The sequence below is a fragment of the Hyperolius riggenbachi genome, chromosome 1 (assembly GCF_040937935.1).
Source record: "Hyperolius riggenbachi isolate aHypRig1 chromosome 1, aHypRig1.pri, whole genome shotgun sequence".
Taxonomy (NCBI): domain Eukaryota; kingdom Metazoa; phylum Chordata; class Amphibia; order Anura; family Hyperoliidae; genus Hyperolius; species Hyperolius riggenbachi.
The window spans coordinates 393,150,197-393,163,352 of NC_090646.1; the positions used below are offsets into that span (position 1 = coordinate 393,150,197).

General features: G+C 46.1%; 1 protein-coding gene across 1 annotated transcript in view; it reads right to left on the minus strand.

Moving 5' to 3' along the window:
* The window catches only part of LOC137521082 (RNA exonuclease 1 homolog), a 142,963-nt gene that overhangs the window by 70,516 nt on the left and 59,291 nt on the right, over positions 1–13,156 (minus strand). Inside the window, exons 3-6 of the mRNA XM_068239893.1 lie at positions 12,996–13,103; positions 12,650–12,845; positions 6,622–6,761; positions 1,608–1,748 (exon numbers count right to left, since the gene is read on the minus strand). Coding sequence (XP_068095994.1) covers positions 1,608–1,748; positions 6,622–6,761; positions 12,650–12,845; positions 12,996–13,103 — 585 coding nt within the window. The remainder of the gene's footprint in view (positions 1–1,607; positions 1,749–6,621; positions 6,762–12,649; positions 12,846–12,995; positions 13,104–13,156) is intronic.

The following is a 13,156-nucleotide window of genomic DNA, read 5'->3' on the forward strand; positions in this document are numbered from 1 at the left end:
ATAGCTCAGATAAGTTCTTTCGCATATATAACTGAAGGTTTTTTTTTACTTTCTGTACTGGAAAATAATAGGAGACTTCTTTCCTACTAATGTTCTCTTTCTTAAGGTGGCCAGGTGACTTGGCGGCCAATCAAACCTCCGATTTGATTATAAATCGGATGAAAATCGATGCCCCCAAGTGCATGCCCAATCAACGATGCAACCAATTTGGGCTGAAATTGGTCTCAGCCGAACATGCTGCAAGATGTCAGGCCAACTTGCTCGATCGGGTGTGCGGTGGTAACGGCAAGTAATATTGGGACGAGCAATGAAATCCCTGTCTTTTGCCGCTCTTCTATTAGCTGCAAACATGCATGTATGCAGCTAATTGGAGAGGCAGAAGATGGATGGGCACCAAGACACAGGACAGATAATGTATAAATGCACATTACAACACATATACATAAATACACTGCGGTGAGGCGGTGGACGCGTCAGTCTCGGACGATTCCAGAGAGATTTCATGCTGAAATTGATCTGGAATCAGCCTGTGGAGTATGGGCAGCTGACAGATCTCTGTCTAATCAGATTTGATTGAGAGAAAATTTGTCTCAGTCGAATCTGCCCATCATCGCTAGATGTATGGCTACCTTAAGCTGTACTACACATACATCATTTCATAAGTTTAATTTTACTTTACTTTAACCCCTATATGACCACCTCACGCCAATTGGTGGCTCCCCTAGGACCGCGTAACACCAATTGGCATGAAGTCCTGGGGGCGGAGATTGCAGGGGATCGTGCGCGCTGATGCTCTGATCTGTCAGTCTGCCAGCGGCGGTCGCCCCTAACAGACTGTTAGACAGCGAGACCGCTGTCTATTTACGTTGTACAGCGCTGCAATCTACGAGTGTCGCAGCTGTCGCCCTGGGAGGCTCAGAGAGCAATCGGCTCTCATAGGCTGATGTCTATGAGAGCCAATCTCTGATTTGCTGGCGGGGGGAGGGAGGTAGGAGAGTATTCAAACTAAAAAATAGCAAAATGTATAAAAAAATAAAAAATTAAAAAAAATTAAACATTACAGCAGTGATCAGAGCCCACCAACAGAAAGCTCTGTTGGTGGGCAAAAAAAGGGGGGGGGGGGGATCATTTGTGTGCTGCTTTCTACGGCTCTGCAGCAAGCTATTAAAGCTGCAGAGCACCGAAGTGTAAAAAATAGCCTGTTCACTAGGGGAGAGTAAACCTACGGTCCTTAAAAGGTTAAATAGGGGCATAGCTAAAACATCAAAACTGCTCTAGCCCATAGGGAGAAAACTGGTCTAGAATCAGTTCATTGACTTGAATGGCATTAACAAAAGTTTACAGTTCCACTTAGAGGAAATTTTCAGGAGACTGCAAGAGGTGTTCTCGCTCATCCCTACTTTTAAATCACCTGTTTTAGAGACAGTGTTCATGAGCTGTTACAAACACTGTTTTATATGGTGGTTCCAGATGTAGCAGAACAGAACAGGCTGCATGCATAAACCAGCTACACAACAGGTCCACTGTGGCTCAGCTGCAGCTGGACACTAACATTTCAGCTCACATTTATAAGCAGTATATCTGAAGCTACATAGCAAGTGACACACCTTATTAAAGGCTTCCTCGACGGACGTAGATTCTTTCAAGAACTCTTCCACAAATGAGTTCACATACCGCTGCCTTGTTTCATGAGGCACCTTAGAGTTGCTGCTTTCAGAGCTTGTTGATGTCTTTCTGCGACAAGGAATCTAAGCACAAAAACAATACTGTCAAAGGAGAACAGCTTCCCTCGTCTAGCAAAAAAGAACTCTTTCAGAATTGGAGAAAAATATAGGTACCTTACTTTATCACAAAATGAAGCAAACTTAGATTTTTTTCAACAAAAAGGTTTGCTTTGCAGCATTTCAGCCTTTACCAATGCACAGACAGAGGCAGACAGACCTGTGCAAAATTCTCCACTACTGAAACGTATTAGACCTGGTCCTATTGTTTACAATACAAAAATTCACTTATCCTATATACTTGCATATAAGCCGGCCCACATATAAGCTGAGGTACCCACTTTTCCTGCAGAATCCAGGAAAAAGTGATTGACTCACGTATAAGCCCCCTCCCCAGTATAGCCCCATCCACAGAAGCCAGATGTGCCCCCAGTACAAGTCAGACCTTCTCCCCATAGCCATATGTACCCCCAAGGATCATACAGCTGTGCCTCAAGAAGCCACTAGATGGGAGTCATAGATATGAGACACAGCGATTGCCACACAGGAAGAATCAATGCTCATTGCACTGACAACTGACACGTTAAACCGCTCAACAAGCCAGGGGACACAGGTAGTCTTGGGTAGTGCACTCTGCCGGACACAGCAAGAAACCAGCTGGCAAGAGCAGTATCACTAGTGCAGGATCCTTACACTCCTCTGCCAGTAACGAAACCTGCTCCACTGCATTGCATATAAGCCGAGGGGTAAACGTTTCACCACATTTTTGTGCAGAAAAATTAGGCTTATACATGAGTATATAAGGTATTAGCATTTCAGTAAATATAAAGTGCAGATTGCACTAACAACTAACAGTCAATGAGAGACATAATTCAAACTTTCATTCAAATTTAACGCAGCTTAAAACTGACAATTTCGGTTTGTTTTGACTGGTTGAATTCCAAGTTGCATACAATGTGCATTAAATTTGCTATTTCTACTGACATATCCACAGGAATTAGGGCTGAAGATGGGCATGGATATTGCTGCTTATGGAGGCAGAGCTGTGAGCTGCAGGCTCTGCCTCCATGCGCGTCAATCTGCCGGCGGATCTCCGCCTCTCCCCCATCCCTCTCTGTGAAGGAAGAGTGAGAGGGGTGGGGAGAGGCGGTGATCAGCCGGGATTGACGCGCCATCAGCTCTGCCTCAAGCAGGAAGCGCTCCCCGGACCTAGAAGAGGGGATTTGTGGGGGGGGTGGGGGAGAAGAACCCTCGTTTTAACGCGGGATAGCAGCGTTTTAGCACTATGTAAGGTGCTTTACACTAACAAAATGCTATCTAACTCGCTTCAGAGTCTCTTTAAGAAGAAAAAACTGCTGGTCATGCTCTGATAAATCTGGCCCACAGGAGGAGTGTTGATTTGGCCCGGATCATAGGAAATATCTGTCTCTTGCTGCTTCTTTAAACGTATGCACAATAGATTCTTATTCCTCCAGTCAAATACCATCTCAGGTGAAACTCTAGCTACTCTAGTATAAGTGTATAGGGATGCTATTGACTTCTCCATTCAGCTATACACCATTGTAATATGGTAAATAGAATGCAATTCTCATGGTCTTGAGCATCAGTGTGCATATGGTCTTCCCATGTATGTAAAAATTATGTATATGTGTGGTGAGCGTTTTATACCACAGATTCACAAGCTCCAAACAGATTCAGCAGTAGGTATGGCACTCTGTTTTTCCAACAATTTAGCTAAAGCCATTTTAGATTATGGTCTAGGGAAGGTTGCTGGATTCCGCGGAATTGTAAATTCTGTGATTCCGGCCAGAATTTGGTCAATTCCGATGGTCAGAACGGAATTGCTATAGCTATAAAATGGAATTCCGCGGAAAATGTTTAAATTCCGCTGAATTTTACGGAATTCAAATTTATTTCCTCACCTAACTTATTTCTACCTGATCCTCCTTTCTTCTCCCTCCCTCCTCACCTCCTCCCGGAGGAAGGAGGGTCTCATCTTCCAAGGAATTGTACTATTTCAAAAGCCAGTTTACATACCGTGGCTGAGAATTGAACCCAGGTCTCAGTGTGTGGTAACTCACTTAACCACTATACCACCAACAACACTACATGCTGAAGCCAGCCTAGCATGTACCATTATGATATATCAAAGAGAAAAATTAGCTTGCTTAATCCACGGAATTTTACTATTTCAAAAGCCAGCTTACATACCGTAGTGTGTTGTGTTGGTGGTATAATGGTTAGGATAGCAGCCTACCGAGCACTAGACCTGGGTTCAATTTCTGGCAAATGTGAGTTGGCTTTTGACATGCTACAAATCCTTAAGCAAGCTAATTTTTCTCTTGGAGTGATCATAATGGTACATGCTAGGATGGCTTCAGCATGTAGTGTTGTTCGTATAGTGGTTACGTGAGTTACCTACCACACACCGAGACCTGGGTTCAATTCCCAGCCACGGTATGTAAGCTGGCTTTTGAAATAGTACATTTCCCTGGAATTTCCAGGAAAATTCCTATTTCCGGGAGGAAAAGGACCAGTTAATAGGGTCTATGGGCTATAATATAGGATAAACAAGGTAACTTGTAATGAACAAATTGACTTGCTTACACTTTCATTGCACCATGTGTCCACAAGACCCTCAGAATTGACAACTGAAACCTTGTGGGGAAAGAGAACTGTGTATAGACTATAGGTTGAAGACCTCAAAGGCCCCTACAATTTGCTTGGTTGTCAGCAGCATAGACTACTTTCAAAGTAGATCTACATAATTTTTATTTATAAAAATGTATATTCAGCATCCTATGAGTAAATATTACTTTTACTTATCTCTTCTCAAACTTATCAATCATATAGGAACTAAATGAGTATTTCTACCCATCTGTTATTCAACAAATAGCAACTTCTACGATCTGAGGAAATTCTTAAACTATAAAAAGTACTACAATACAGATTTCTATCATACTTAAAACATCTTGGTTGTATCAGATCTTTAGGAATCCACCACATAAATGTCCATCCGGTTAACATTACAGTCGTGCTGCATTAACTTTATGTGACTACTGCAATGTTTATAGAAACAGAGCTCAACCTCCACCCTCCCATCTCCATAACAGATCAGGTTGTGCTGCCAACAGCCAATGAGCATATCTCTGCAACTAAGATTGCTAAAGAGTTACACAAAGTTATCATGAACAAATATTTCAGGCATTGCTCATGTAGAGTGTGTACTTTTGATTTCTATTCACACTACATACATTACACTGTGATCCATCTTTATGAATATGACAGTGGTGTAGGGATCACCATAGCAGCTGCTGTGGGGCCTGTAGCCAAGGGGGGAGGGGGGTCAATGGGTGGCAGCAACAATAGGGTCCTCGGTGCGCCCTCGAGGTGCAGAGCAATACAAGCAGAGCAATGGAGAGAAGTGATCTATACTTGGGCTTCCTAATAGTGGGTGCTTCTTTGGCTACCTATACTAAGGGACTATTACTGTAAGACCCTCTGACTACTCATACTGTGGGGCTATCTAATACTGGGGGCTCCTCTGGCTACCTATACTGTAGGCCTATTACTAGATGCCCCTCCGACTATCCATACTAGGGTGCTACCCAATACTGGTGGTACCTCTGGCTACCTTTAGCGGGGAACACTTCTGGCTACCTATACTAGTACTGGGAGTGGTCTAATTCTGGGGGGCCCCTCTGGCTACCTAAAACTGGTAGGTGTGGGAGGGCACAAAAGGTGCCTTATGTTTTGTGGGGGGCCCAAAGAATATTTTGCTATGGCGCCCCATGGTTTTTAGGTATGCTCCTGATGGGACATTTCTTTCTATGCAATGTCTAACAATTCCAGTACGGTATTTATGTGCTTTGTGTTCAAAGAACCCATACTGCATTCACTCCTGTTAATGTACATTGGTTTCACTGTAATTAATAGGGTCCAAATCACTCTGCCAAGTGTATTGTGGTATAGTACATGGTCACCACATTCTCAAAGTGTGATAAATTGCTAAAGAGGAGACTGATCCATATGTTATTGGACTATCAAACAGGCACAGCACACAGAAAACTGGAGAAGAGGATAAAATCTACCACTTTGTGCAGCAATCCTCAAAGAAGTAGTTCACCAGTCTCAAGAATCAGCATGACAAGATTCCTCAGGTTTTGTGCTGACAGTACTGGTGTCTTGCTCCACCCCGCTGTATGCATTCCCAATCAGAATCTCCTTGCACGCCCCTAGCCCTTGTCCCCAGCAGATCTGGTCTGCTAGCTAGATAACGTGGTTGAGATGTCCCTATCCTGCACTTGGTACCCACTGAAAATACAAGCTTAAAGAGAACCCGAGGTGTGTTTAAAGAATGTTATTTGCATACAGAGGCTGGATCTGCCTATACAGCCCAGCCTCTGTTGCTATCCCAAACCCCACTAAGGTCCCTCTGCACTCTGCAATCCCTCATAAATCACAGCCGTGCTGTGAGGCTGTGTTTACATCTGTAGTGTCAGTCTCAGCTGCTCCCCCGCCTCCTGCATAGCTCCAGTCCCTGCCCTCGTCCCTTCCCTCCAATCAGCAGGGAGGGAAGGGATGCAGGCGGGGACTGGAGTTCTGCAGGAGGCAGGGAGAGCAGCAGACTGACACTATAGAGATAAACACAGCCACCTCTGACAAGCAGTTTGTCAGCAGCGTGGCTGTGATTTATGAGGGATTGCAGAGTGCAGGGGGAGCTTAGGGGGGTTTGGGATAGCAACAGAGGCTGGGCTGTATAGGCAGATCCAGCCTCTGTATGCAGATAATATTCTTCAAACCCACCTCGGGTTCTCTTTAAATGCACTGGTTTTATTGATGTGGAAAAAGCAAGTTCCTTTCACAAGGGGAACAGTCTCTTAAACTTGAAAGTAGTTACCTTTATTGGATTTGTCTGGATTGCTCTTTTTTGAGGAATCACTGGCTTCAAGGTGGTGGCAAAAGCATTCCCGTGGCTGACTCCAATTAACTGGCCTCTAGATGGCAAAATTGGCTTGACTTCCAGCAAGTTAACACAAACTGAGGAAATACAAGAGATATTGTGTGCTTTTAACATCCAGGGCAATACTCAAATTTTGTCAGCCAAAGCAAGAGGTTTTTAATTAGGATGATATTAATTGGCCGACTTTAAAGCAGAGGTGCACGGAAGCATCGCCATAGACTTACATGACTTCCGGTCCGACGCAAGTCGACACAGATACGCGCGCTAACAGTGTCGGAAGCATGTCAGGTTGAGGACTTCCGTCGCACCGCACCAGATAATATGAAAACACCCATAGACTTTCATTGCCCTGCGGTAGCAGTGCAGTAAATTGCTGTGACGCACCGCCACAGTGTGAAAGGGCCCTTAAGGGTCTCTGGTAACTCATGTGTAGTCATGAATAGTGTAAAAAGTGAATAGAGATCTTAAAGTGCTTTTTACCTGAGTACATATGTACCCACTCCCCATTTACCCTGCAAGGGACAGGAAACAGAGGGAGAGGGGTTGGGGTTGTTGCTGTAAGACATTTATATAATTTCTACTTAAATGAGGGGTCATGAATAATGTAGTGGAAGTTATAAGGACTGATACTACCTGATGACAAAAAACAAAAAAATCAGTTCAACATCTTAGCCAGCAAAACTGAGACGCTAGGGGTGTCATGGAAAAAGAGTTGCCACTTTTACAGCCCTAATTCTGACTCAACAACAAGGCCCGTACCCACCTCATGATTTTGCCAGCGATTTTGTGAGTGATGAGCAGTCATATATGCGATCTTGCAACATGGGTACAGGCGCATGATCACACAAACGTCGCATTGCTCGGTGATAACTACCGTCACGTGGATTGGATCTTTAAGATCCCCAACTCCCACGCAAAGTACCGCGATCGCGTGAAGTCTCATTTGTGCCTGTCGTGTAACCTCGCACATACTCGCCAGTTGGAAGACGCAGGAAGATGGATCAGGGGAGCGCTCATCGTCAAGGAGACAGACCGTATGGGAAAGTGACAGACTGAGGACACATGGTGTAAAAACTCTGTACACACTGCTGGTGAACGTCATTAAAAATGCCAGAGCACCAACAGAGAACTGTCAATCGTTCCCTTAAGCGGTTTGTACTTATTTATAAACAATACTTGGACAATGGGTTGTTTCTTGAGCAGTTGCCAACAATTTCATCTTGCGGTGTGTGTACATGACTTGAGCTGCCTAAACCCCTCCCACATTCAATCATTACACAAAGTAACTGGGGAGGAACTGGTGGAGTGCACCAATGTTTCCATGTGAATACATAGATGACCCTGCCCAGCAAATCCCTGCACACCACACGAGAGAGCAGAGGAAGGTGTTGGAGGGGATAAGTGGATGGTTCAGTGCAGAAAATCCCATTCTGCCGGCAAGGCTTTATTTTCTGCACAGATCTTTGGGTTAAATATGACTGACTTTTCCAAAGAGAATTTCTCTAGAAAAGGTGCAATCCTAATTCACCTAACTAAAAAACAATATTTGGGATAGTGAACAAAGATATTATTTCAAGGGACAGCCACTCAACAGCAGATTATGTGGAAGATGAATTTTTAGTGATCATGGGTACATGAACTTGACAGCTCTCATAAGTCAGGTGGTCAACGGGAAAGAACACAAAACCAAGCTGACAATACACTAACTGGGTTTTTGTTTTGTTTTTTTAACATATTTTCTACAGGTATTTCTACATAAAGCTTCACCCGCATAGTGTTTCATCAGTTACCAATTTCTCACCTACGTGACCAAAATTATGAAGAGCTGGTGGCAGGCAACTGGAAACCCTTCTCTGTGACGAGGCCACAAAAGCTTGTCCACTCCTGACTGCAGAACTTATCTGCACGGCTTCCTGCTGAACATGCAATATTCTACGTTTTGGTACTGGTGGAGCAGGTCCTCTGTAAGCAGGGCCGGTCCTGGACTTTCTGCTGCCTGAGGCAAAGATCGTAAAGGCGCCCCCCCCCCCCCCCAATATTTCTACAAAACATGAGCGGCGGCCGGCAGCACTGCGGCAGCCAGCCAGCCTTATCATCATTATCGACACGTCGGCGGCGCTCGCTGCTCAGTGACTGACCGTGACAATCAGCCGCAGCCAGGGCAGCAGAGCGGGCGGCAGCCGCCGCCATCAAATCAGCAGGCTTAGGCACTAGGCAGCGTCACCAGCATGCAGCCTTGGAGGAGACAGGAGAGGCCGCAGAGCTCAGAGTCATCGGACTCGGAGGCCGGCGGCAACAGTGCAGTTTCTAGGCTAAAATGCACCCAGGGCGAGGGTGTAAAAATTGCGCCCCCCCCCCGGTATAGGTAACCAGCTATAGGTCCCCCCAGAGTATAGGTGGCCAGGCATGGGTGAGCCAGTAAAGTTGCCCCCAGTATAGGTTAGCCAGGTAGTTGCCTCCAGTATAGGTAGCCAGTATAGTTGCCCCCAGTATGTTAGATAGGCAGGCACCCCCCCCCCCCCCCGGTATAAGTTAGATAAGTAGGTGCCCCCAGTACAGGTTAGCTAGGTAGGTGCCTCCAATATAGGTAGCCAGTATAGTTGCCCCCAGCATAGGTTAGATAGGTAGGTACCCCCAGTATAGGTTAGTTAGGTAGGTGCCCCCAGTATAGGTAGCCAGTATAGTTGCCACCTGTATAGGCTAGCTAGGTAGGTAGGTGCCCCCAATACAGGTTAGATAAGTGCCCCCAGTATAGGTTAGATAGGTAGCTTCCCCCCAGTATAGGTTAGATTAGGTCGCTGCCCTTCAGTGTAGGTTAGATTAGGTAGGTGCCCCCAGTACAGGTTAGATTAGGTAGGTACCCCCAGTATAGATTAGATAGGTAGCTGCCCCCAGCATAGGTTAGACAGGTAGCTGCCCCCCAGCATAGGTTAGATAGGTAGCTGCCCCCCAGCATAGGTTAGATAGGTAGCTGCCCCCCAGTACAGGTTAGATTAGGTAGGTGCCCCCCAGTATAGGATAGATAGGTAGCTGCCCCCAGTACAGGTTAGATTAGGTAGGTGCCCCCCAGTATAGGATAGATAGGTAGCTGCCCCCAGTATAGGTTAGATAGGTAGCTGCCCCCCAGTATAGGTTAGATAGGTAGCTGCCCCCCAGTACAGGTTAGATTAGGTAGGTGCCCCCCAGTATAGGATAGATAGGTAGCTGCCCCCAGTACAGGTTAGATTAGGTAGGTGCCCCCCAGTATAGGATAGATAGGTAGCTGCCCCCAGTATAGGTTAGATAGGTAGCTGCCCCCCAGTGTAGGTTAGATAGGTAGCTGCCCCCCAGTGTAGGTTAGATAGGTAGCTGCCCCCCAGTATAGGATAGATAGGTAGCTGCCCCCCAGTATAGGTTAGATAGGTAGCTGCCCCCCAGTATAGGTTAGATAGGTAGCTGCCCCCCAGTATAGGTTAGATAGGTAGCTTCCCCCCAGTATAGGTTAGATAGGTAGCTGGCCCCCAGTATAGGTTAGATTAGGTAGGTGCCCCCCAGTATAGGATAGATAGGTAGCTGCCCCTAGTACAGGTTAGATTAGGTAGGTGCCCCCCAGTATAGGATAGATAGGTAGCTGCCCCCAAAACAGGTTAGATTAGGTAGGTGCCCCCCAGTATAGGATAGATAGGTAGCTGCCCCCCAGTATAGGTTAGATAGGTAGCTGCCCCCCAGTATAGGATAGATAGGTAGCTGGCCCCCAGTATAGGTTAGATTAGGTAGGTGCCCCCCAGTATAGGATAGATAGGTAGCTGCCCCCCCCAGTATAGGTTAGATAGGTAGCTGCCCCCCAGTATAGGATAGATAGGTAGCTGGCCCCCAGTATAGGTTAGATTAGGTAGGTGCCCCCCAGTATAGGATAGATAGGTAGCTGCCCCAGTACAGGTTAGATTAGATAGGTGCCCCCCAGTATAGGATAGATAGGTAGCTGCCCCCAAAACAGGTTAGATTAGGTAGGAGCCCCCCAGTATAGGATAGATAGGTAGCTGCCCCCAAAACAGGTTAGATTAGGTAGGTGCCCCCCAGTATAGGATAGATAGGTAGATTGCCCAGGTAGGTGCCCCCTCATAATGGCGGAGGGGGGAGCCGGAGCCGCGGTGAGGGCAGCCCGACCTCTCCCTCCCTCTCCCCGGGCCGCCCTCCATGCTCCCCCCTCGGACTTCACTTTAGGCAGCAGAGTTAGCGCGCAGGGAAGCGCTGCTGTACACAGTCACAGCCTGTTACTCACCTCCCTGGATCCGATCGCCGCTCCCGCCCTGCTGGTCTCCTCTCTGCCTAGCCGGCTGATACACACGCGGCTGCTTGTGTAAACAGGAAGCAGCCGCGTGTGTAATGTATCAGCCGGCTACATTGCAGAGAGGAGACCAGCAGGGCGGGAGCGGCGATCGGATCCAGGGAGGTGAGTAACAGGCTGTGACTGTGTACAGCAGCGCTTCCCTGCGCGCTAACTCTGCTGCCTAAAGTGAAGTCCGAGGGGGGAGCATGGAGGGCGGCCCGGGGAGAGGGAGGGAGAGGTCGGGCTGCCCTCACCGCGGCTCTGGCTCCCCCCCCCCCCCGCTCAGTCACAGCCATTCATCTGGTGCCGCCCCTCCACTTCCTGCCGCCTGAGGAACCCGCCTCACCCCGCCTCATGGGCGGGCCGGCCCTGTCTGTAAGGAACAAGTATAGTGCCACTTTCTTTCATCTAAATAGAAAATATTTCACTCAAAGTAATTATGAACTTTTCAGTGAAACTTCAGGTTAAAAAAAGTACCATAATTAAAAGCAATTTCTATACTATTAAAGGATAAGATGTAATAATTTAACAACTATACACAATACATGTGATCCTTACATCTCCCTTTGCTGATGGATGTGCAATTCTTTTCTTCTCAACAACAAGGCCCGTACCCACCTCATGATTTTGCCAGCGATTTTGTGAGTGATGAGCAGTCATATATGCGATCTTGCAACATGGGTACAGGCGCATGATCACACAAACGTCGCATTGCTCGGTGATAACTACCGTCACGTGGATTGGATCTTTAAGATCCCCAACTCCCACGCAAAGTACCGCGATCGCGTGAAGTCTCATTTGTGCCTGTCGTGTAACCTCGCACATACTCGCCAGTTGGAAGACGCAGGAAGATGGATCAGGGGAGCGCTCATCGTCAAGGAGACAGGCCGTATGGGAAAGTGACAGACTGAGGACACATGGTGTAAAAACTCTGTACACACTGCTGGTGAACGTCATTAAAAATGCCAGAGCACCAACAGAGAACTGTCAATCGTTCCCTTAAGCGGTTTGTACTTATTTATAAACAATACTTGGACAATGGGTTGTTTCTTGAGCAGTTGCCAACAATTTCATCTTGCGGTGTGTGTACATGACTTGAGCTGCCTAAACCCCTCCCACATTCAATCATTACACAAAGTAACTGGGGAGGAACTGGTGGAGTGCACCAATGTTTCCATGTGAATACATAGATGACCCTGCCCAGCAAATCCCTGCACACCACACGAGAGAGCAGAGGAAGGTGTTGGAGGGGATAAGTGGATGGTTCAGTGCAGAAAATCCCATTCTGCCGGCAAGGCTTTATTTTCTGCACAGATCTTTGGGTTAAATATGACTGACTTTTCCAAAGAGAATTTCTCTAGAAAAGGTGCAATCCTAATTCACCTAACTAAAAAACAATATTTGGGATAGTGAACAAAGATATTATTTCAAGGGACAGCCACTCAACAGCAGATTATGTGGAAGATGAATTTTTAGTGATCATGGGTACATGAACTTGACAGCTCTCATAAGTCAGGTGGTCAACGGGAAAGAACACAAAACCAAGCTGACAATACACTAACTGGGTTTTTGTTTTGTTTTTTTAACATATTTTCTACAGGTATTTCTACATAAAGCTTCACCCGCATAGTGTTTCATCAGTTACCAATTTCTCACCTACGTGACCAAAATTATGAAGAGCTGGTGGCAGGCAACTGGAAACCCTTCTCTGTGACGAGGCCACAAAAGCTTGTCCACTCCTGACTGCAGAACTTATCTGCACGGCTTCCTGCTGAACATGCAATATTCTACGTTTTGGTACTGGTGGAGCAGGTCCTCTGTAAGGAACAAGTATAGTGCCACTTTCTTTCATCTAAATAGAAAATATTTCACTCAAAGTAATTATGAACTTTTCAGTGAAACTTCAGGTTAAAAAAAGTACCATAATTAAAAGCAATTTCTATACTATTAAAGGATAAGATGTAATAATTTAACAACTATACACAATACATGTGATCCTTACATCTCCCTTTGCTGATGGATGTGCAATTCTTTTCTTCTGGATGGGTATTAAATCACCTTTTACTTCGTGTACTTCTGCATTAGGCTGATCTTCACCACAGTGAACTGCCTATGAGGTGCAAGGCAACAAGTTTTCATTAAGAAACAAAAAAAAGTTCAGTT